This window comes from Callospermophilus lateralis, chromosome X (assembly GCF_048772815.1).
Source record: "Callospermophilus lateralis isolate mCalLat2 chromosome X, mCalLat2.hap1, whole genome shotgun sequence".
Classification (NCBI taxonomy): Eukaryota; Metazoa; Chordata; class Mammalia; order Rodentia; family Sciuridae; genus Callospermophilus; species Callospermophilus lateralis.
In genome coordinates this window covers 8235371-8261425 of record NC_135325.1, presented here as the reverse complement: position 1 = coordinate 8261425, position 26055 = coordinate 8235371, and the positions used below count along the sequence as shown (strand labels likewise).

The following is a 26055-nucleotide window of genomic DNA, read 5'->3' as shown; positions in this document are numbered from 1 at the left end:
CTGGGAAAGCCCAGTGGTGATTTTGAGTATTGAAGTTGCTAAACCAATCATTCTCATTCCATAGCACTGTAGGTTTCTACTAGTCTTTACTCAGTTTGATTGCACAGGGTTGGGCAGGTGGCAAGATGTGTATTCACTTTGTATTCAGCTCAGCATTCTTCAGAATATTACCTCCTTTGAACAATTTTAGTATCATCTCCTTGTTTATTTCAGTGGGTGTGGAATAAAATCATTTATGGTTAAAAAAGAAACTTAAAAAAAAGAAGTCATTCATGGTAAATTGGGTTGTATTGCTAGATGCCAATCCCTTCCCATAACCTTGTTACATGATTGTTAGCTAAGTGATGTGTTTCTTTTGGCATGTTTTATATTTCAAAATGAAGTTTTAGTAAAGACACATAAAAATGATCAAATGGGACTCAAACACACATTTATACATTCATGGAATTCAAAGCAGTCTTATTCAAATAGCAAAAGGTAAAAGCAGTATAAGTGTCCTTTCAAGGATAAATAAAATGTAGTATATACATACAATATTCAGCATTAAAAGGAAAGAAAATTTTGACACATGCTACAACATGGATGATGCTTGAGGACATCATGCTAGGTGAAGTAAGACGGTCACAAAAAGAAAAATACAACATATTTCTGCTTATATGAGGTATCCAAGATAGTCAAATTCATAGAGATGTGTAGTGGAATGGTGATTTCCAGAGGATGGGGTGAGGCCAGACTATATTGTTTAATGCATAGAGTTTCATTTTGGGTAATTATCTCCACCATCTATCTCACACTCAGACTTTTCATTTTCCCAGCCAGTCTTCATTTTCCCATTGTAAATCTACTTAAAGCCACTAAAATATATACTAAAAAGGGTTAAAATGATAACCTTTATGTTACCTATATTTGGCCACAATAAAAAGGGATCAAGAATAATATGGCAAATACTCAATAACCTTTTACCCACCAGCAGTGAAGAAATTTTATCAATTAATAATTACAGTGGTTAGTATGAATGTTACCCTCAATTGTAGCGTGTGCATTTTTTTGAGTAGAAAGAATGACTTGGCTGGTTAAAGGGATTCTGTGCCAGGAGGTGTTATCTTCTCCTGTTTAATGTGTATTGGTTAGCTAGAGCTAAACATGCTATACTAAGTAGGAAATTGATAACTGTTTCCTGTCCTTTAAAATTACTATTTCTAGAAAAAAAAAACCATGAAATAGAAAAATTTCTAGAAACTCCTGTTTACTCTTTGGGCCCTGTCAAATAAGAAAAAAAAAAGTTAAGGGAATTAAATGTAACTCACTAGGAGAGAAAAGCAACGTAAAATATTTTCAGACTTCATCTTCCCTGAGTGTTGGTTTTAAACCCATTTTAAGCATTATCATATCAGTTTTCTGTTGCCACCTTAATGCCACACAACAAATGACCCACAAAACCCCAGCGACATACAACATGCAGCTGCTCTAAGTATCTCACATCTTCTAGCAGAGATATAACAGAGCATGAAACAGAACAGAGATATGTAACATACAGGTTCACTTCAGGCCTAGGCTTAGAACTGCATGCTGATGCTTTCATTTTACTTTGTTTTCCAAAGTAAGTCACATGGGCTGGGAAATCTACTTTGCCTTTAAGGGAAGCATTCTAAAGTCATGTGAAATGAAAATGGGAAGGGGTAAAGAATTAGGCCCTTTATACAGTCAGTACATCCCAGTTCTCTATGCACAATGTCCTAGTAGAGACATCTGTCTAGTCATCTAAACAACCCTGAGAAGTACATAGCATCATCCTCACTTTTGGGGGGGGGGCGGGGCGAGGAGTGGGTGGGTGGGTAATAGGGATTGAACTCAGAAGCACTTGGCCACTGAGCCACAGCCCTATTCAGTATTTTATTTAGAGACAGAGTCTCACTGAGTTGCTTAGTGCCTCACTTCGGCTGAGGCTGGCTTTGCACTCATGATCTTCCTATCTCAGCCTCCTGAGCCACAGGGATTATAGGTGTGCACCACTGCACCTGGCCAACATCCTCATTTTGCAACTGGAGAAAACAAGGCTCAGAGAGGTTATGTGACCTATCCAAGGCCTACCCACTGTTGGTGAGTGGGTACAGTCATCCCTCAGTATCTATGGGAGATTGGTTCCAGGTGTCCCAAGATCCAAGGATGCTCAATTATAAAATGCTTGTATAAAATAACATGGTATTTGCATGCAACCTATGCACATCTTCCCATATAGTTTAAGTCATTTATATCTAATTCAATGTAAATGATATGAAAGTAGTTGTTATACTCTATTGTTTAGAGAGTAATGACAAGAAAAATGTACATGTTCAATACAGATGCAATTTTAAAAAGTGATTTTGATCTTTGGTTGATCCACAGATGGAGAACCCACAGATATCAATTGAGGGCTGACTATATTTGACTTTGAACCCAGGTCTATCAGACCCCTTCCTGCACACTGCCTCTGCTTGGTTCCATGCAGCACTTTGGATTATTGCCTCTTTCTAGAAACATTCAGCTTTGCCTTTTGTGTTTGTATATTTGCCCCCTTACCCTGCTCTTCCCCTTTCTGTATTTACATTTTGTTGACTCCTCTAATTTCTTAAATGTAAACTGTTTCTATGGTTATATTTGACATCTTCTGTTTTTTCCACTTTTGATCACAACCAGTGCTATGAAGCATATAACCCCCAATCCCAACCTTTAAGCTGGTGTGTCTTTCTTGCTTTCATAATCCTTCATTTCTACTCCCCGACACTCTGTGCTAGTTATTGGTCTCAGCAGCAAACCATTGACCCCATGGTTCAAGCTAGCTTAGGTTGTAAGGAAATACCTGTCTTGTACAACAGGAAGTCCCCAGCAGGGTAGGTGCCTTAGAATCCTGGATACTTCTCTACCCTGCCTCTCTCTCTGTGTTAGAGTTATACTGTGGCCAGCAAGTGGAGCAATGATGGACCTCCCAGTTTACATCCAGTGGCAAAAGGCAGGGAACTTCTTTACATTTAGGTGCTTTGACAGACCTGCCCATGTCTCTCACTGTGCCCAGGCTCAGGACTGCCTGCTCAATTCTGAACACACATCCCGTGAGACCTGACCCAGGTCTAGTGGTCTGCAGGAGAATGGCTGACAGGAGGCAGTTACCGTTCCTCCAGCTGTCCCTGTATGGTTGGGCAGCAGATTTTCCCTCCTATCAGATCCCTGGATCCCTGCTGCTTCTGTCTTCTGTATTTTAATTGATGGTATCACTGGTCTTCACTTCTTCCCTTTAATACTTTGGGATCATTTTTAACTCCTCTTTCCCCATCTTTCTCATTTATGTGTTTCTTGTTCTTTGCCTTTTTTGTGTGTGCTAAGGATTGAATCCAAGGCTTCATGCATGCTACGCAAGTGCTCCACCACTGAGCTATACCCCAGGTTTTTTCTTTGTTTTTGAGATCATTACTTAAGGTTTGTTCTGGGTCAGCCTCTGGGTTAGCCTGTAGTAATCTACAGGGAGACCAACTGAATCCCTACTGTTAAGAGTCTAGGATTTAAGACTCAAATAGTCCCTGGGCAGTATGGGTAGGGAGAAGAGAGTACTGCACACCTAGGCGTGGTGTGCAGTCCCATGATGGTGCTGGTAATGGGAGTAGTCAGGGAAAGCATCCATAAGGAGTTTCTTCTCAGCCAATAATTCAACATTACTAATGTCTCTTGTTCTTCCTTTAAGAGAAAATCATTCCTAGTCCCTGATTTGGATCCTTATCACTTCTTTCTATAGACCAGGTCAGCAAACTATGGCCCATTGGTCAAATTGGGCATTGCCTATTTTTTAAAAATATTTTTATTTTTTTTAGTTGTAGTTGGACACAATACCTTTATTTTATTTATTTATTTATTTTTATGTGGTGCTGAGGATTGAACCTAGGGTCTCGCACATGCTAGGAGAGTGCTCTACCACTGAGCCACAACCTCAGCTCATATTTTTGTAAATAAAGTTTTATTGTCACTCAGCTACACCCATTCACTAAAGTATTGTGTATGGCTGATTTCACATTACAACAGCAGAAAGGAGAAGTATGGCCCCCAAAGTCTCAAATATTTTCTCTTTTACCCTTTACGGAAAAAGTTTGCCAGCCCCTGCCATAGACCAGTAGAAAAACTCAAGTCCTGTCTTCCAGAAAGTTTCATCATGCAAAAGGAGACTTTCTCATGTGTAACATGTAGAATGCTTTGTAATTAAGCCTGCTGAGGTAAAGACATTTAAGTATCAAAAAATATTTAAGTACTGATAAAAACTGATATTATTGGGGAGATTAATGGACATTTATTTTTCTCTACTTTTTGTTTTTCTCTACTGTTCCTTTCTCTAGTCCACCATTAAATCTATGTTCCTTTTCTTGCCTCAAGACTTCTAGATTGACACTTTCTAGATTTACAATTTCTAAATTTACACCCTTCGTGACACTTGGTTCCCTCCCTCTGAGGGGGAGAGTAAAGGTGCAGATTGGTTGAGAAAATGAAAAGTCTAAGTGTGAGACAACCTTTTTTTTTTTTAAAAGCACCTTTGTGCCTTTCCTGTACTTACAAAGAAAGTAGCATTTGTTTAAAGAAATGAGAAAAGTTTTTATTTGCTTTGAACAGATAATATATGTATTACTAATTTGTTTGGGAAAAAAAAGTCTGCTTAAAATTCTTCACTTTCAGGTATCTCAGTTCTTTTATCTGCATGGTTCAAATGCTTGGGGGCTTGCCCTTTTTTCAAGGACACCGCTTTGGAGGGCCTTGATGACAAATCCATTTGCAGCCCCTCCAGGAAGCCTATAGTTCTGAGTGTTTTGTTGCTCTGACCAGCACACAGTTATCTGCCAATAAGCCAGCGCTTGTGTTCTTGTGCTGTTTAGACTTCACTGCTCTTTTCTTTTTCTTTGAGTCATACAATTTCTTTTAGACTCACCCTAAGTTTTCTTAGTTAGGCTTATTGTAAAGAATAACATCTAATCCCTTCCCTCCCAGGAGAAATCTGGTTCCTGATGATCTCCTTCACCCCATGATCTCTGCACATAAACAGAACTATAAGCACTAGCAGATACTTGACCAGAAAAATATCATTTCCATAGTGTATGACCTATAATCCAAGCACACAGTAATACATACACACTGGTGTCCTTTTAAAAACACAAGTAGGATCATACTGTTTATGCTGTGTTGCAATTTTTCACTAGGTTAAAGAGAGTCTTGGTAATCTTACCTTATCAGTTCAATTAGAGCTATACTGTTGCCGGACGTGGTGGTGCACACCTGTTATCCCAGTGGTTTGGGAAGCTGAGACAGGAGAATCACGAGTTTAAAGCCAGCCTCAGCACCTGCGTGGCACTAAGCAACTCAGTGAGACCCTGACTCTAAAGAAAATATAAAATAGGGCTGGGGATGTGGCTCAGTGGTCGAGTGCCCCTGAGTTCAATCCCCTATATCCAAAAAAAAAAAAGAGCTCTGTTTTTGGAATCTCTGTGTGGTTATACCTATAAGTTAACTAACTAGTTCCCTGATGGAAGGACAGTTAGGCCGATTCTGTTTTTTTTTTTTTTTTTCTGTCTTCTTTATCTATTCTGAATAATGAAGCTATGAATATTATGCATACATCTTTGCACATTTCATGTGAGTTGCCTGGTGTGTGACTTCCTAAAAGTGAAATTACAATTTTCTTGATTTTTAGATCTTCTTTTTTGGAAGAACTGTTCAGCTGCCTCTGGTCTTTCATCCTTTACTGATACTGTAGAAATGGGACCCCACTAGAAGTCAGGCAGCCCCTCCAAGAAAATTATGTGAAGTTATAAACATTGGCATAAACTTCCTTCCCCCGTGGAACACGTAGGTGCTCACTTTAGCAGGCAATGGGGATGTGCATGCAAAGAATGACAATGCCACCGAATAGGGCTAAGAGCTAGTGTTGTGTGGGAAGCCCTGTGGGTATAGGGAAGCCTTATCAATATCTTCATCCCAGAGCAGGCAGGAAGCTCAGGGTACTTTCCAGAATTTCAGTAGCTAGAAAAGGGAGAGAATAAAGGTTGGAAGGGGGTCAGTGGTGAGGCTGTGGCAGGTGTCAGCCTGCAAATTAGCTGTGCTGGCCTCCCTGGAAGGAAGCATGGGCATTGAGCTCCACTGAGCCAAGACGCCAGATGACAGAGCGGGGCTCTTGCCAGCTACTGACCCGATTAATAAGAGGGTACTTGGCAAGCAACTTCCTGAACACTGTGCCACGCGGCCATTTGTGGATCAGGACTCATGAAGTTGCCTAGTGTAGTCCTTTAGTTGTGATGCGCTGCTCCAAAGCCTATGAAATGTTGCAATGAACAGAGTTCAAATGTTTACTGTTTTATTTTATGCATTAGCATAAATTCCCCCCCTCACCTGTGTGTTTCCTTGGAAACCATAATCTTGAAATACAGGATTAGAGGTTCTTAAATTTTTTTTAATTTTTTAATTGCCATGGAACCAGCTTGCCAGCTGGTGAAGCCTATGGACCTCTTTTCAGAATAATGTTTATAAATGAATAAAATAGAATCCATAATATTACAAAGGAAACTAATCATATTGAAATACAGATATCAAAACATGGCAAAACATAAGTAATACATATTCTTTATCAATGCATTACATAGAAAGATCCTGCATTGAATCTAATGGCAATTGGGATTTTTTTTTTTTTTTTTTTTTTAAGAATTTTAATATTTATTTTTTAGTTATCAGGGAACACAACATCTTTGTTTGTATGTGGTGCTGAGGATCGAACCCTGGTCGCAGGCATGCCAGGCGAGCGCGCTACCGCTTGAGCCACATCCCCAGCCCGGCAATTGGGATTTTGAAGCAGAGATGAGTGTAAATGATATTTCAAAATAACCGCAGCTGTGAACTGAATTTTTTTATCCATAAAATGGGAAATAAATAAAATTCACAGGTACTGCTAATACCAATGTGGTTTGTTGTCTATATTCATAGTGGAAATAAAAGCCACATTTCAGTTAGAGGATAATAAAAGATTTATTTTTCTTTGTATCCACGTTTGCTTATTGTTTGTTTACTTTTGGGTGCTGTGGAAGGAACCCATATCCTGTGCATGTAGCACATGTACTCTGCCACTGAGCTATATCCCAGCCTCCACCAAGTTCAGATCCTCTGAATTCTAGCCACAGACCCCCAAAAGGACCTTCCCTTGAGAGGTTTAGCTTTTTAAATATTGAAGAATGAATTGCAAAGATATAAACTCCCATTCACTTTAAGACAATTCATAAATGCCTAAGTTTCCTCTTCTGCTTTGTTCTGATGGAAATGAGAAGGCGAACTATATTAAAAATGAATCTAAATTTAAAAATATTTTGACTACCCGTGACAAGATTTCCCCCTTCCCCAAAAGTGGAATGTGTGGAATTTTCTGTCAATCTCTAAAGCTCCCACTACAGTGGCCATTTTTTGGTGCTGATTTTAAAAACTGTGAACATCCAGATTTATTTGTGGTGAATATCTGTCCCCTGACCCCAGAGGCTCTTAAGAATAGTTAAGATGTGGATCCTAGATGATTATTTTTCCAGACCTTTGTCCCAGTTCTTAAAATGTTTGTGTTCTCTCTCTCCTTCCCCCTCTCTCCCTCCATCTCCTCCTCCTCCCTACTTCCCTCAACCTTCCCTCTTCTTTCCCCCGCATTCCTCCTCTTTCCCCCTTCTCCATCTCCTCATCCTCTGTCTTGCTCCCTCTTTGCCCACTTCCCTCCTTTAACAGTAAAAGTTAGGGGTATGATATGTCTATTTGTCAGCAGCAAAGTTGGAGAACACCTTTAAAAATAGATGTATTAGAGGGAGTATGTTGGAGAAAAGGGAGAAATCTTGTTTATGCCCAACAAATAACTTATATTTAGAGTCTTCAGTTTTTCCTTTGAAATTCTGTATTCTCATTTCACTTGAATGACTCTGCATGGAGCATTTAAAAGTAGATCAAACAAAACTCTATAAATATGTTCAGTTCTTTTGGGCATTTTGCCAGAATCAGCCTTGCTAAAGCAGAGAAGAGCAATGTGCTTTATGTATCAGATTTTTTCCTCTGAAAATTTAGAGTCTGTCCCAGAGAGCTAGCTGTCTGGACTGGAGGAGCCAGACCAGAGATGCCTTAGGGAGGTGTCCCCTAGAATAACTTGCTGTAAGGTGGGTTATTTGGATTGAGGGGCATGTCGAAAGGTCAAAACCAAGGCCTGAGACCATTTTAAGGAAGGGGGGAAAAGAAAAGGAATATTTTGAGACCCCTGATTTTGTTTTTCAGTGTTCCTTTGTGTCACTCTGATGGGAAGGGAAAACTGGTGAAAAGAAAATTGGTTGAGCCAGTATAAATAATTAACAAAGCTTCCTTTTAACAGAAGCATGAGTATAAAGCCAAATGGAAATAGAGAGGGAGTCAGGTGGCATTAAACGTGCCTGTAAAGTAGGTCTTTTCCCATCATCCCCATTGCATACATGAGAGGCTAAGAGCCCTATAGTGGTTGCAGTGCTAAGTCCAATGGGCTGTGTGTTTCTTCTGTCTTGTGAGCTTGGGCTTCTCTTTTTAAAATTAAAAAATTATTGGTACATTATAATTATACATAATGGTGGTATTCATTGTTACTAGGGGGGTTCTCTTAATGTGTTTTAATGCTTTCAATATGGACAATAAATTCATAAGCAGTAAAACACTAGTTTTAGATGGTGGAGGTAGAGGACAATGAATTCTTTTTTTTAATATTTATTTTTTAGTATTTGGTGGACACAACATCTTTATTTTATTTTTATGTGGTGTTGAGGATCGAACCCAGCACCCTGCACATGCCAGGCGAGCACACTACCGCTTGAGCCACATCCCCAACCCGACAATGAATTCTTTATGCCCATGACATCAATAGTATAGATACGGCTTCTAAGGAAATATCAGATGATTGTATTAACATTGAAAATATTCACATGCAGCCTATCTTTGCAGAAAGTCAGATTATTAAGTTGATGGTCCTTTCTATATATTATGCTGGCAATAAGTAGAACTCATTTTTTGGTCATATTTTAATCAGCCAACTTTTAGACTATTTCTAGAGGCTTCATTAAATAGTGCATTAGGGGGCTGGGGCTGGAGCTCAGTAGTAGCACACTTGCCTAGCATATGTGAGGTACTGGGTTCGAGTCTCAGCACCACATATAAATTTAAAAAAAGGTCTATCAACAACTAAAAAATAAAAATTAAAAACAAATTTGAAGTTTGAAGTTTTTAGGGCTGAAACAGAACTAGATCAGGGGTTTGTGTTCCTCTCTCTCTTTCTAAATACCTGGGCCCACATTTTGATTGAGAGAGGGCATTTATGAAGAAATGGTATCATCATAACCATAAGAAAACACACGTGGGAGTTGGTGAAGGAGTTGAATTTGTCGAAAAATGTGTTCTTGAAAGAGTTAAGAGTTGAAGCGGTGGAGACAAACATAAATCTGATTCTCAGAGATAATGAAAGTATAATAGTGAGGACAGTGTTAGAAAAGCAGTGGTTGTTAGGGGAACCCAGAGATGGAATCCCTATGGCTGAGAGACTGTGGTGTTCCTATGAATTTGATGAGGAAGCTCAGAAGATGGACACAGGGCCCTCCCCCTGGATAGAGACCATTGTGTGGGCCAGAGGAGTCAGGCCAGGGAAAATGACCTTGAATTGCTCACTGATAGGATAATGTGCTCTCCTCAGAGCTCTTGTAACAGCATCTGATCAGAATTGTGACTAGTGTGGGCTATAGGTATGGAGCCATTTCTCTAGGCTGCCTTCATGGACCAGGAAGCTAGTTGTCATTCAGAGACCAGAGTTTCTTTGTCATTTGGCCCTTATAAAGCACATTTCTGCCTGATTCAATTGGTATTTATTTACTTGTAGAATAGGAACTGACTTTACTATTAATGTCTTGCAAGCGTGTTCAGAAAGATAAGTTTCATAGTACAAGATAATTAATAGGTGATTGTGTATTTAAAACCAAATCTATAATGGTGTTTTACGTGCTCTTTGTAAAAAGAAATGGATGTGCAGAAGCATTTAAATGAGTCTCTTTACACCTTTCCCAAAGTCACTTTGAGGAAGTGTCACCTTCACTTCGGGGTATAGCCTTTCATACCATTTCATGTGCTTACACAAGAGGGTTCAAGTACATGCACACCCTTTTCTCTCGTTCATCGAATTGTGCTAAGTCCTCACATATTAGTTGACTGTTGAGTAGATTCATTTATTTTCCAATAAACATTTGTTGAATGCATGTTGTGTACTAGGTTCTGGGTGATCAGGAATAAATAAAATAGTTGATGGTGTTGCAGTTACCATGCATATGTGTTTATCAAATTGGGATCATATAATGTATGAATTTTTTAAAATGTATTATGGACACCTTTTCACATCAATATGCATACGACTACTTGTTGTGTTTAATGGATGTGGAATATACCATGACATTCAGAGGGTTTCCCATATAGATTTCTGTGCAATATGCATTTGGTATTAGAAAAAATGTTGCCCTGAACATTCTTACGCAAAAATCTCTGCCTACTTAAAATAAATGTTTTCTGCCTTTTAAGAGGACCAAACTTAAAATCAAATACACATAATATTTTGTTCATTATAACCCTGCTTTGTCCTTTAGTAGGAATAATTGCAAGTAGACTGTGAATTTGTAAGAGGAAAGCAGTTAGGAATAGATCATTGTTGAAAATTACAGATATTTTGTATTATAATGCTGGTGGAGAATGAGGCACCACTGACACAGTGGCAACACCACAGGGCCCACCATCTTTTTATCTCCACAGCATCAAAAATTCAAGATGGCATTAACTTTTAAGCATATATTGGTGGGTGCCCTATTTAACACCATTGATATTTTATCTTTCCTTCTCTCTACCCTTCCTGTCCTTCTCCAGTGCCTCTTTGACTGGGAGTTTGTATTCCAGAAAACCATGACCCACTGACAGGATGCAGAATAGGTATTCATTAACTCATTAAGCCATTCATTTGTCAAGAATGGATTGAGTGAATACTCAGACACTGAGCTAGGTGCTAGGGATCAAGGACAAGTAACAGAGAGTCATCAGGCCCCCTAGGGACCAACAGACTTATCAACTGATGATGGTGCTGTGTATATATGCCTTCATGACTATGTATTGACCTTTACTTCCCTGGGTATGTGATTCATTCTGTCTTCCATTGTCTTCTTCCATTGGGCCATCTACCTTGAAGCTCTCTCCTTGAAGCCATCCCACACACCCCCTACTCCAAGCACTTCTTTCTCTGTCACTGTGCTCATCACATCTTGTTCCATACTTCCCTGTTGTTATGGTTTGGATATGACATGTCCTCCAATAAACTCATGTGATAGACAATGAAGAAATATTCAGATGTGAAGTGATTAGATGATAAGGGGTGACCTAATCAGTGGATTAATCCATTAGATAGTACTAGGTGATAACTGTAAGCAGGTGGGGAATGGCTGGAGGAAGGACGTCTCTGGGAATTGTATCTTATTCCCCTGGCTCTTCCCTTCTTCTGCTTCCTGGCTGCCATGAGGTGAATACCTTTCCTCTGCCACACCCTTCTGCCATGATGTTCTGCCTCACTTGGGCACAGAGCGATGGATTCAGCTGACATGGACTTAAAACTCTGAAACTGTGAGCCCAAATAATTTTTTCTTCTTCTAAGTCATTCTTGTCATGAATTTGGTTCACATTAATGAAAAGCTGACTAACACACCTGTCCAGAGGCTTCTGGATTCTCACAGCCCATAAAATAGAGTCCTTATCCTTAGCTTGGAAGCCAGAGTCTCCCAGAGACTCACTGTCAGTCTGCCCTTCAGGTATTTTCTGGGATCAGTAGAAGAAGCAGGTTGATGACCACAATCTATTTAACATGTGCCTTGGACAAGTTACCCAGCCTTTCTGTGCTCATTATAAAGATGGGGCAACCAATCTGAGCCTCATACATCTGGTGTGAAGATCTGAGGGAAGGGACTTCAAGTTTGAAGCCAAAAGTGCCTCTACACTAGATGTTCAGTTCCTTCATCACCAACAAGATGAAGTTGATTTTTTTTTGTGTGACTCTTGATTTCACCTGCCTCCCTCTCTCCTCATTATGGCTCAGAGGCCCTAATAAGTGGATCCCTACTGGTTCTCCATTTTGTCCTGTATTCTTGTGGGACTTGAGAGAAAATGAGCACTGGCATAGCTATCACGGCTTTTCCCATGACTCCTGCCTTTGAAATAGCAGGCAAATGGAGTTCCTGTTTTCTGCTATGCAGAGATGTCAATCATACACATCCTTTTAAGAATCAAGCAGACTCATTTCCAGGGACCACACAGTACTAGTTCATTTACATGTACATATTTTCAATGTCACAGTTCAGGCACAACCAAGAGGAGTTTGAAAAGAAAGACCCAAGAAGTCCCTTTTTCCCCCAGAGCATGAATGGTTTCTGAAGTGTCATCCTCTTCCTCAAATCACATTAAAATAGTTTGATGATTGAAAATGTTTTCAATAAAGGATATGATACAGGGTCCACAAGATCACTAATTTTACTTTTTTTTCCTTCACATCTAGGATCCAAGTAAAATGTATGAATCTCCCTATTTATTTAGTTTAGTTTATATTGTTTTTTTCTATCCCAAGACATGAAACCTTGCCTCCTGTATAAATTGAGATTTCTAACACAAGGACAGCTTCTTCAATAAGTCATCATGCTGCTAAGTAATGTGGGGAGTTGTTGCACCTCTAGTGATGTTGCTAGTGCACCAGAGCAGAGATCTCCATATTCTCCACCTTTTTTCCTTCCAGGAACACATTTCAGAACTTAGAACTACGTAGTACAACAGATCCAAAAGCCTGTGAAGTAAAATCACAGCATACCAGCATTCACCTAATAATTATCACTATTAGTATAATATTGTAAGTATTTAGAAGTCTGATTTCTTTCTTTTTTGGAAAAGATACTAAAGGTAGTCTCTAAAGTAATGTGGTTCTGGAAAAGTCTCATTTATTTTTGACCTGATGCTCTTTTTTTGGACAACAGATTTGTCTAGATGTCTGTCAATTTTGGCTACACATTAGAATCACCTTTTCACAGATCTTTTAAAATCCGAATGTTCAAGGTATACCCCAGATTAATGAAATCAGAATCTCTAGAGGAAGGGCCCAGGTATTGGTATTTTCCCATTTCTCCCTAAAATTTTTACTCGGAAAAATTTCAAATGTATAGTTCAATGAACGTTCACCTAGGTTCATTAGTTATCATTTTGCCATATTTTCTTTTTATCCCTGTCTCCAAATATACTCTTTTTTTTCTTAAACAATTTCAAAGTAAGATACAATCATCAGCGTGCTTCATCCCTAAATACCTCAGAATGTATTTCCTAACATGGAGGACATTCTGCTATGTAGCCCCAGTAGAATTAACACACTCAAGAATGTAACAATATAATGTTATTATCTAGAATATGTCCATATCCAAATTTACCCAGTTCTCCCAATAATGTCCTTTATCCTTTAAATGATCTAGAACTCAATTAGGGATCATGCATTGTTAATAGTTGTCATATCTCTTCACTCTTTTAATTTGACATTTAACATTTATACATATTTATGGTTATCTTTACTTCTCTAGAAATCTAAAATGGTTCTCAAGCCTTTAAAAATATTTTGTGACACTGATTTTAAAAAAGGAAAAAAAATAGGTCAGTGTTTGTGAACTGTCCCTCATTTTGGATTTGCAGAATAGCTTCCTCATGGTTAGATTTAGGTAAATGTGACGGGAGTATTCTGTAGGCACATGATAAATGTCAATGTCTTGTGATTGGTGATGGTAAGTAACTTTGATCACTTGGGTAAAGCTGTATCTGCCAGCTTTCTCCATTCTTACGGGACCATTTTCCTTTTGTAATTAATAATAATCTGAGAAAGACACGTTGAGATTCTGTAAACATTTTAATTCTCAACAAGCTTTCACCCAGTGTTTTAGATCAATTGGTTCTTGCCAGAATCAATTATTACTATGATGGTTGCAAAATGATGATTGCCTTTTTCTATAATCTCTATACTTATTAGTTATTAATAACTAATTAGTCAACATTCTTTTGTAAACACAAAAAAAGGTGCTTTTTTTGTTTTTTGTTTTTTTTTTTTGGTACCGGGAATTGAATTCAGGGGCACTCAACCACTAAGCCACATCTCCAGCCCTATTTTGTATTTTCTTTAGAGATAAGATCTCACTGAGTTGCTTAGTGCCTCACAGCTGCTGAGGCTGGCTTTGAACTTGCAATTCTCCTGTTTCAGCCTCCTGAATTACAGGCGTGCATCACCACACCCTGCCTATTTATCAGTCTTATCCATCTATCTAGTTAGCTTGCTACTTACTGAGATGTCAGTATAGACTTATGAATTCTTTTTTGGAAATGAACAAATTCTAGCATATCCCTCAGTACATGCTATTATTGTCCCAAAGTTGGCCACTGGAAAGACTTGCAACAACCATATATTTCAGTCTCACCTCTATTTTCTTTGCCCCAGTCCTAGAAGAAGCCATTTTTCTATGGAGCGCTAGTCCCTCAGGTACTGCCACTTTGGGAGTTTTATGAAAGCTCCAGGTGATTTCAGTGTGCCACTAAGATTAAGAACCACTGAGCCGGGTGCAGTGGTGCAAGCCTGTAATCCCAGTGACTAGGGAGGCTGAGGCAGGAGGATTGCGAATTCAAAACCAGCCTCAGCAATGGTGAGGCGCTAAGTAACTCAGTGAGACCCTGTCTTTAAATAAAATACAAAATAGGGCTGAGGATGTGGCTCAGTGGTTGAGTGCCCCTGAGTTCAATCCCTGGTACTCCCCCTGCCCATTCCAAGAAAGAACCACTGAGTTAGTCTATCAAGAGAAGACCACCTGTTCCTGTAAGATGTTTTCCTACCTCCTGTGAAATGTTGGGCTGATTCATTGTGGAGGTCTAGATTTTCATGAGCATCATCATAGTGATAGACAGCTTCAAATATAGATCCCTGGCTCTGTCCCTAGAGAGTGAGTTCAAGAGGTATAATGATAATCTGCACATTAACATTCTGGCACAGGTGGACCCCAAGCTGTGCCTGGGGAAAATGCCAGAAGAAACATGGACACTGGGAATTAGGAACTTTTGATTTTCCTCTTTGATTTTATCAAATGTTTTCTCTTTTGTGATATGATTCCAAAATACTTTCACGTTCCTCAGGTATGCAGTAAGGATACATTTGGTTAATTTAATGGGTTCCTTGAAAGCATCAAATAATTTAAACCCTTATAGTTTTATTTTGTCATTGGATATGTGGGATGTTAAAAAGTAGACTGAGTATAGGAAGTTCTCAGTTGACCTTTCTTTATCTTTGACATTATTCGTGGTTATATTTTCATTGGCCATTGAATGAATTGGTCTAGTAAAGTTCTCACTTGTCCAAAGACCCTAGGATGAAGGCTCTAAAACTATGGTTGTTTGTCTTGTTCTGGGACCGGGCCATGGTTTGCTTTTCAGTTCCTGTTGTTTCATTTTCAGGAAAGGTGAATGTGCTGCCTTGCTTTCTCCATTTCATTAAAACAGGAGCCTACAGGCCCCAATTCCCAGCAACTATAGGGAAATACTCCTTATTTGTGGCTTTTCACTTTGTGGTTTCACCTCTTAACCATGGACCATGTTAACCTAGTTTATCCTTCCTGCAATCTGAGTCTTCTTAAAAGCAGCCAGACCCCTAGAGTTGCACCACCTGGTTTGAAATCCTAGGCTGTCTATTTGCTAAGTGTAAAATTTCTGGTAAAATGCTTGATCTCCATGTGCCTCCTTAATCTCCTTGTCTGTAAAAATAGGAGAGTGTCAGTAATCTACCTTAACGGTTCAACCTGAGAATTAAATGGGGATACTACAGGTAAAGTGCTTAATAAACCCTGGAACGTAGTACTTTCTCAATGAATATTAGTCGTTGTTAAGTAAAACTAATTAAGATTGGAAAGTGCTATGAATTCTAGTGAGAGAGTGGAAGGTGAGCCTGTCTTTTCATACATGCATGTGTATGTTCCTGCATATGAGCACATGCTCATGTATGTGTATTTCATGGCTATCATATAAAGTAGAGACATATGCTTTGGGAGTCTTCCATATTCTTACTTCCTCGATAAGCCATGTGTGCATATGCATTTGAATATGTATAGATAAAATTTATGTCCATTCCTTGTTTCAGTTATGTGTGAGAAGTGGTCCTGCCTAGAAAACACATCATGACATGGAATAGTGACAATGGTGCTGATATGAATGAGGAAAAACACATTTTCTCTACTTTTTAGGTTTTTTTTTTTAATGTACAAAGAAAAATATTTTTCTTTCTTTTTTATTTTTTTTAATTCTAATTTGTTATATAAGATAGCAGAATGCATCACAATTCATATTATACATATAGAGCATAATGTTTCATATCTCTGGTTGTACTACTTCTTAGTTTTTCTAAGACTTATATTTTTGGCCATAGTCAGCAAATATATTTAATTTTTTAAAGAAAACTTTTCTTTTAAGACTTGGTTTATTCCAGAGAAGAAAACCCAGTAAAGTATGTTAAAATGAGTTCACACCAAAGACTCTATGCCCAGTTCATCTGGGCATAAAGGTGGTAGCTGAAACTAAGGGATTCTAAATCCCAAGCATAGATAAATTATACATTTTAATCTCCAATTTGTAGTAGCTATTAGAAGGAGATGTCATCTCCCTGCCTCTATGAGGAAGGTCAAGATTCACGAGTAAACGTCAGTGAAATGCCAGGAGAGGAAAAATACGACACCCTGAACTTCCTGATGTTTAAGATGGATGGATGCAGGTGATCTTCAGGCATCCCACCTGAATTGGGTCGTAGGCTGGGTAGGTCTGGCACACGAGCTCAAGCCAGGGATGTGCTAGAGCTCGGGCCTAGAAAAGCAGCATACTGGAGCATGGGAGTACCCTGTAATGAGAGAGTTATGGTGAAGACTGGGTGATGTGTGGCAAGAAGCAGTTAAATACAAATTGTAGTGAATTTGGGACTAGCTGTTTCATCCAGGACGGGAGAGAGAGCTCTGAACTCAGTCAAGGAAATACTGCCATTTACTAGCTTGGTGACTCTGGTGAGTCAGTGAACCCTGGTTTCCTCATTTGCAAAATGGTTCTGGTGCTTTCCTTGTTAAGGTACGTGACCAGCAGGATGAGCTAATAGTGATGGGTATCAGAAGAGCTTTAAGGATCATGAGCTATCCCAATTAGGGGGTAGGGTTACTGTTTCTGCTTGGGGTCAGGTGACGTGATCTTTATCACCAGCTACCTCTGAGTCTCTCCCTTGTGCTCTCTGTAGGGCTTTTCTGGGTATGTTGAAAATGTGTTTTATAGGACTTCATGCCACCAATTAAGTAATCTTATTAGAGGCTTTTTTATTTTTTTAGTGGTGCTTGGGTTTGAACCCAGGGTCTTGTGCATGCTAGGCAGGCACTCTACCAATTGAACTATATCCCTAGCCCTTAGGGGCTTTTTAAGAAATATTGTTTAGCTTGGTAGAGAGAAATTAGTGAATGTATCATTCTTCTGATACCAGGCAGGTCTGGACTTCCATAGGAAAGTCCAATGCAGAGATTTGGCTCTAGAGAAATCTGATGATTCTGTTCCAGGTCCTAAGTCTGTTAGATTAGTCTTTTTTCTAAGAACGTATCACTCCTGCCCTAGCCATCTGTGCAGTGTTGGATTAGATACTATGTTTTACTATAGAGGGTTTTTTGAAGATATGAACTTATGTATAACTGTAAGTTTTACAGCTTCAGCTAACACTGGGTCTTCACATTTTACTTTTAAGTCATTTTGGTAGGGACTTTGATGATTTCTGTGGTTGTGTCAGTTTTCAGACATTTGTCATTTTACTTGTTTCATGCTCAAATTTGTGTCTGCAGAATTTACTTTGAAGATAATGTGTAAAAAATGAAAGCTCTTAAAGACTCATGTACTTCATTTAATGGGGTCTAACTGGGGATGGGGGTTGGACAGGGGTGCCAAGACTGCCTTGTCATCTAGATTTTCTTTTTCTTAAAAAACACACACATACAACACACACACACACACACACACACACACACACACACACACATACACACACAGTAGTTGGACACAATACCTTTATTTTATTTATTTTTATGTGGTTCTGAGAATCAAACCCAGCGCCTCACACATGCTAGGCAAGTGCTGTACCGCTGAGCCACAACTCCAGCCCCTAGAATGAGAAACTTCTATCCTCTATGGCACAGAGTACTTGATTTGCCTTCTATGGTATCAGAAGCCATGGAGCAGTGATGGTGTTCTCTGCACTGGAATATCATTCCCCTGGACTTGCTGCCTTGGAGAAACAAGCCAGCATGCAGGGACCTTCAGTTCCAGGGAGAGCCAGGCTCTCCTTATGGTGATAGGCTGCAGTGCTCACCTGGGATGGGCCTGAGAGTTCTGAGATTGTTCTTATTAAGATGCACTGGCGGATGACTTTGCATGACGAGATAGAGATTATTTGTATAGTCATCAAAGATGTGATTAGACAAGATATTGATTCGAACTTCTGTCCTTGTACCTGTTTCAACCCTATTCTTCCGTAGTGAGATGCAGGAAGAGAACAATGAAACAGGGAACTAGGCCGCCGGCTTTTGAAAAATATTGATTGGAAAGCACATTAGATGTAGCACAGACACCTTCCTCTTTGTGTGATGTCATGCTGCACGGGGGCATTAATGTGCTCTGTGATCACCCCTACAGGGACTTCCTTTCTCAGGGAAAAGATTAGAAAAGAAAAAGAATCCCCAGAGGCAGTACCTCAAAATAATTTTAGCATTTCTAAATGTGTTTCTTTGAAGTCGTTGATCCCTTTGGTTTTCTAGGCCATGTGGTGGTGTGAAGGAGTTGTGTGAGGTGTCGGCTATAAGCAACAAACTTCTGGGGCAGTGTCCATCTTAGCTCTCATCCACCTCTCTCTGACTTGGGCCTCCACTATTGCCTGTCTGTGTTTCTGTCATCTCTCTCTCACACACACAAACATGTCCCACATTCATGTTCTCTTTCCCCACAGTGCACATCTGTGGTGCAGATGTGCTGTGGACAGACATATCTGTACTTGAACCAGCTCTAAACTGGAGGCTCCCAGGTGGGCCACCCTGGGTGAGTGAGATGATGTAACCTTGAATGTCCTCTGGTGAAGTGAAGTGTGGCCCTGGCTTTTATCTTGATTTGCCTGGGTTGGTTCTGTGTAGACAGCTAGGGAGCCTGTTAATGGATCCCCTGGGACCAAGGGAAGAGGAAAGAAGTGGATTTGTTGAACCCTGTGGGGCATTTAAAATGGTACCAAGAGCAGACTGAAACCTAACCAGCCTTTGCTTATCAGGCCTGAGTTCTAGCATGTTGAAAGGGTGATGAGTAGCAGGAAAAAGGTCAGGATACTTTCTCTTTTCCTTTGCCATTTGGGGGAAAATGCTCTCTGCCTTGCTAGCATTCAAAGCAGACCATTCTTGTTTCTCTACCACATCACATCAGCTTTCATCAAAAATTAACTGCAGCAAATATAAAGCCCTATCCATGGGAAACCGTTTAAGGCAACACTGTGCTCCAGTGCTTCAGGGGTGGGGTTTTTGCCTTCTGCACCAATGGATCAGTTTCTCATATCCATGCCTTTTTTGACCCAGCAGCTTTTAAAAGACCAAGAAGCATTGCTCTGCTTTCTACTGCCTCTAAGAGATCAGGGCTGCTGTGCCTCTAGCCATGTCCCAGAGAGCATATTTGAGACAAGTCAGCTTAATTTGCCTGCATGCTTAGGAAACCTCTCTTTAAAAATCTTAGTTTGGGAGAAGAACTATATCTAAACATTCTGCTTTTCCCATCCAGGGGAGCGACGGAGGCGCCGATGCCAGGTGGCGTTCAGCTACCTGCCCCAGAATGATGACGAGCTTGAGCTGAAAGTCGGTGACATCATAGAGGTGGTAGGAGAGGTAAGCAAGCAGCCATGCAGTGCCATTGCCTCATGAGGCCATTAGACCACTGTACACACAGCCATAGGAAGCTCTTGTTGCAGATGCACAGGCCACCCGGACTTCAAGTTGGATGTTCAAACTTGAAGAAACCCTAGAAATCATCCAGTTGAGTCTTCTGAGAAAACAGGTTACTTCAGAGGAATGCTTCAGGCCAGCTGTGGTCAGATGTGGGGCCATTTGAAACCATTGTCTTTCTAATACAAAATACTAATGCCTCTGAAATTCCAACCTAGCATCACCAACTTTCTCTTCTGCTTTAATTGATGATAGACTCTGGGTGTCTAAAATGACTAAGATCCTTCTGCTCAGCATGGATTCAGAAACCACAGTGGATTTAGAAGGAAGGAAAATAAATGACATTTATTAGAAGACCAAGTATATGGCAGGTGTGAGGAGGTTCCTTTTTTGTGGTTTGAACCCAAGGCCTCGTGCATGCTAGGCAAGTGCTGTACCAATGAGCTATATGTCTAGCCCTGTGATGGGTTCCTTTAAAAATTAGCTCACTGAACTTGTCCTGAATACTTTACAGTTGTAGATAAGAAAAGAGCCTTAATAGACCCAAGAAGAGACAGGGCTGAGGAACAAAGACAGATCCATTGGTTTGGAGACCTTTATTCTTTTTGTTGTACTGCATTCCCATGTCCTGCTTGGTCATGGCTATTCAAAGCCAGCCTTGCTGGTGAAATAGCCCCCTTGACACTGGGTTGGCTTCTCAGGCTCCATTCCCTTGGGCCTGGGAAGATTTTGAGCCTCAGACTTAGAGCTTCATTATTCTGATTGATCATTTGTATCTGTATATAGAAAGAATTTTCTGATTACTTTTTCCCCCTGAATACCAACTGACCTCACAGTCTCAGAAATAGTAAATAATGTGCCAAATAAAGGTGTATGTCCCTAGAGAAGCAGTTAATGGGATTCCAGTGGCACTGGGAGGACACCCTATAACTCTTTTTGCCTATTTCCAAGTTTTGAATAATTTGTACTGTTATGTCATTCATCATTTTTTAAGTCTCTGTTTTCAAGCAAGGCACATAGAAAAAGTTCTTGAAAGTTGAATGAGTGATAAATGAATGGACAATAGAAAACCAACATTTATTCCAACAATAGGTCAGTTTTCTTAAGATAGTAGCCATGGAAGAAATTCCCGAGGAAAAAAAACAAACAGAATGTAAATTAAAATATTAATATGATTTGAAGCTAATGTAGCAAAAGAGAGCAACAAATAGGGAAAATTTATAAAAAATTATATATGAACATGAAAATTTTGGGGAAGCTACTAGAGCAGTGATAAGTGATAGATAAATTTGTCCATAAACACAAATCCCACAAGGGGAAAAAATCTTATTTTGGGGGAGATCCGGATTGAACCTAGGGGTACTTAACCACTGAATGACATCCCTAGCCCTTTTTAATATTTTATTTAGAGACAGGTTCTTGCTAAATTGCTTAGGGCCTTGCTAAGTTTCTGAGACTGGCTTTGAACCCATGATCCTCCTGCCTTAGCCTCCTAAGCTGCTGGGATTATAGGTGTGCACCACTGCACCCCGTTGCCACAAGGGGAAAATTCTTAACCACAAGAAAATGTTCCACCCTGATATTAATTAAAGAAGTATAAATTAAGACAAAAATGGGTTTCTACTTATGAATATCTAAGAAAGTGTTCAATGGTAAGACTATTGGCAAGCTTAGGCTAACTGATGAATTTGTGTATCTGCATGATACTTAGATGAAGCTATTTAGCAAGGTATGTGAAGAGCTATTTTAAAAATCTGAATAATACTTGTTGACTCAGTGATCTCATTCCTAAGAATTTATGTGCAGAAAATGGTTAATGAAAGAAAAAATACACGGGAAACATGGTAATTACAGCAATGTTTGTGATAATGAAAGATAATCAAGAAAGGGAATTAAGTTATATTTTCCAGCTAGAAGATTGTGAAGCCATTAAGATAGTAAATACAGAGGCTTTTAAGTATGTATTCATTGTGATACTTTACCTTATAATTATCTGTTGTATTCCACTAAGCTGAGAACTTTTCAATACTAGAGACCTGGTTTTTATCTATCTTTATATTCATAGTACCTGGAATAATGCTTGAAACCTAATATGCACTTTAACAAATGCTCACTGAATAAGTAAATGAATAAATGGAAATATGAAAACATTTTTTGCAAAATAAATGAACAGATCAAAACACAAAGTTGTGTATACTAGGATATAATCATGTAAAATATATCTAGATGCACATCATCAAAGACTGAATGGGAACGAGAATTAAAAATGGTCCTGTCATAATAGATGATTTTTCCTTTAATTTTTTAATAATGCATAAGAAAAACACAAATGAAGGAAAGGAAAGTGATTGCTACCTTTCTGAGAAATATTGCCCACTTTGCCTGCCTGTTGGCTATTGGGAAATCAAGGGTGGGTTGCTGTGCCAGTGCCCACCCAGATGATAGGAGGCCTTTACCACCATCTGCAATATCAGGCTCCTTTCCACTCACTGCCAGATGAGTGCCAGGCTTTATTCTGGGCTTGCTTCCATTAGGAAAAAGGAAAAATAGCCACAGGGTCCATGATACTTACATAAAGCGTAAAGGCTGATCTTTTAATCCATATTTTAAAAATTATAAAAAACTTTATTATTCTTTATTATTCCAATTTACTTGTAATATTTCAAATATTAGGCCATTGTCATTGTGTAATATAAAAACTGTCATTTTCTCTTGACAGTAAATATTGTATAAGTAGTAATTGGTAACTCTTCTCACAAAAGACCAAAACCCCCCAAATAAACAGCAACCTTTAAATCAAAGGGACAGATTAAGGTAAAAAAACATAATAATAGCTTTGTAGTAATATATAATCAATCTATTAATCAATAAAAATATAACAGTGTATATGTACATATTAGATTATATTCTTATTGAATAATAGATTAATTTCTACTAAGTATTGCAGAGCTACGCGCACACACACACACACACACACACACACACACACACAATGTTGGCCCTTATGGACTAGTTTCTTGAAATAGCTGAATCAAGTAGAGAATCCTCAAAAATGATATGCATCTACCTTATTATCTAATTTTAGTTTAAAATCTCACAATATATATTCATTTGTCATTTATCATGTAATGTCATGATATAGGATCAAGGCCTTTTCCCTAAATATGGGTTTGCTGATTTGAGTTCCTTCCTTTGTGCATCCACAGTGCCTCCTCTACAATTCCCATTGATTTCTTTAACGTGCATTGAAAACATAAACAAAGCAATTGGAGTACATATCTTTCTAAAATTCCACAGCCTTCCACCCTCAATCTTTTTAGTTGTCCCATACATACCTAATTTGGTTGTGTTCTTTCTTTCCCTCCCTCCCTCCCTCCCTCCCTTCCTTTCTTCCTTCCTTCATTGAACTCAGGGGCACTCAACCACTGAGCCACATCCCCAGCCCTTTTTTTATATTTTATTTAGAGACAAGGTCATGCTGAGTTACCTAGGCCCTTGCTAAATTGCTGAGACTGGCTTTGAACTTGTGATCCCCTTTCCTTAGCCTCCCACGCCGCTGGGATTATAGGCATGTGCCACTGCACCCGGTTTTGGCAGTGGTTTTCCTTTTAACCTTCAAATGTTATCTTTATCCCTTCTTACCACTAACTCTCTTCACATCTCTATATTTTTATGCTGTTTAACCAGGTATTTGATACCAATGACAAACAATGAGCTTAAGCAGGTTTTGGAAGAAACCACCCTGATCCTTGGTAGGATGAACAACTTTCTCATCTGGCAGGAGCCAGCTACCAGCTTGCAGCCCTCCCCCTCAGCGAGGACAGAAGGGAGAGTAAGCTGTGGTCCTGGAGTTGACAACATAGCCTTTGCTGGAGAAAATACTCACCCTGCTTCCGCCTCCTAGCTGGAGAGTGGTGGTACTGCTATGGGAAAAACCATCAAGGTGAACCTAAGGAACCCAGGCTGCCAATTAAAAAAAAAAAAAAAAAAAAAAAAAAAGCAGGCTGCAAATTCCTACATTGATTGATGTTTGTGGGGGTTGGGGTACTAAGGTTTGAACCCAGGGTCTCAGGCATGCTAGGCAAGTTACATCCTTAGCCCTTTTAAAAAAATATTATTCTGAGACAGGGTCTCACTAACTTGCCCTGGCTGGCCTAGAACTTGTGATTCTTCTGCCTTAGCCTCCCATGCATGTGTGATTACAGGTGTGTATCACCATGCCTAGCTCTGGATTGTTATATTTATTTATTTATTTATTTATTTATTTATTTATTTATTTATTTATTTTTGTGGTACCCTGGATTGATATTTCTAAAGAAGTTATTGTGAATACACATTTGAGTTATTTTAGTCTACAGTGGAGAGGACAGGGAAATGTAGGTGAAATTCTAATTATAGAAGAACAGAGATGGTGTGTGGACAAGATTACCAGGGGAAGTAGATTTGAGGGCCTCTGGAGTCTTTTTGTGGGAGAGGGTATCAAAGTACATTGAAGCAGCTTTGTTTTTCTGTCTGTTATCTGTCTTGGGAAGTAGCTGCCTTTCTTCCTGTGTTGAATGTGCCTGGTCTTATTCTCTCCGAATAGTGACCTGAGGTATAGTCAAAGATTTTGGCTTTTATGTGTTCTTTATGGTTAGTTTTTGAGGCATTTCTCAGTGGCCCCCAGTGAGGCTGACTGGAGACTGATGTGGGTAAAAGACTAACCTGGCTTGAGGGTTGCAAAAGTGTTAACTTGGGGCTGGGGTTGTGGCTCAGTGGCAGAGCACTTGCCTAGCATGTGTGAGGCACCAGGTTTGATCCTCAGCACCACATATAAATAAATAAAAAATAAAGGTACATGAACAACTGGAAAAAAAGTGGTAACTTGTATGTTCAAAAAGTACCCACATCTTCTATTTTGCTTCCAGGGCAGGAGACTTGGTTTGCTCAGCTGGGTTTAAGAAGGCCCTCGAAATGCTTTGAAACTATAACTCAGATAATCTTTTGTGAGTGTGGATGTGCAATTCATCCTCATTTCATTTTTGGATATGAGAAATCAGGCAATTAAAAAATTAATTGGTTAATTGTGATCCGAACATACCTCCATTCTTACCCATTAAGACACTGACTTGCTCTAGAACTCCTATCCTTTTTCAAAAAAAAGGATAATATTAGTATAAAATTTATTTATTAGAATGTGATCATCCAAAGAGCTCAAGCTTTTCTTATTTTATTCCCCAAATAATTTAGGAGTGAACACTTCTGAGTTCCCAGTGTACAGAGATGGTAAATTTTAATATTAAGGAGAAGGAAGCCATGTTTAGAAGAGAAAGTGATTAGGTTTGAATCATCAGCACACACAACAGGCCACAACCCATAAAAGTAACATATTTGCAAGTTCAAATGTATTTATTAAATAACAGATTTGCATAGCTATGAGATTTATCAAATATTTCAGTGCTTACATTTAAAAAAATTTTTTTAGTTGTAGATGGACACAATACCTTTATTTTATTTCTTTATTTTTAATGTGGTGCCAGGGATCAAACCCAGTGCCTCACACATACTAGGGAAGCACTATACCACTGAGCCACAACCCCAGCCCCTCAGTGCTTACATTTTTTAAAGAAATCATGTTTATGATGATTCAGAGATTTATTGAATGGAATTTGCTTTAAAACAGGCTCAGTCTAGTCATGGAGGGTAAGACGTAGATAGTTAAGTAAGTAACTAAAACCCCACATTATTACCAGAGTGGCAAATAATGTTATTGATCAGTGAGCAGGAAATTGAAAGATGGGAGTCTCATTGAGGGTGAAGAAGATGCTTCCTAGAATAGATGAAATTTCAACTGGACACATGAAAGGTAAGCAATATTTGGACTGATTCTTCAGGCACTGGTTGTATTATGCCAGGTGCTGGGCTAGTCTGGAGAGAGGACAGAGTGTTAGTATAGTACAGCCTTTCTCTGAAGTAG

At 39.2% G+C, this 26055-nt stretch overlaps 1 protein-coding gene across 4 annotated transcripts in view; it reads left to right on the top strand.

The window, feature by feature from the left end:
- Positions 1–26055, top strand: part of Sh3kbp1 (SH3 domain containing kinase binding protein 1) — a 338974-nt gene that overhangs the window by 147370 nt on the left and 165549 nt on the right. For all 4 annotated transcript variants that reach the window (XM_077106294.1, XM_077106292.1, XM_077106291.1 and 1 more), the window contains one exon: positions 19939–20042. In XM_077106294.1, the coding sequence (XP_076962409.1) occupies positions 19939–20042 (104 nt within the window). The remainder of the gene's footprint in view (positions 1–19938; positions 20043–26055) is intronic.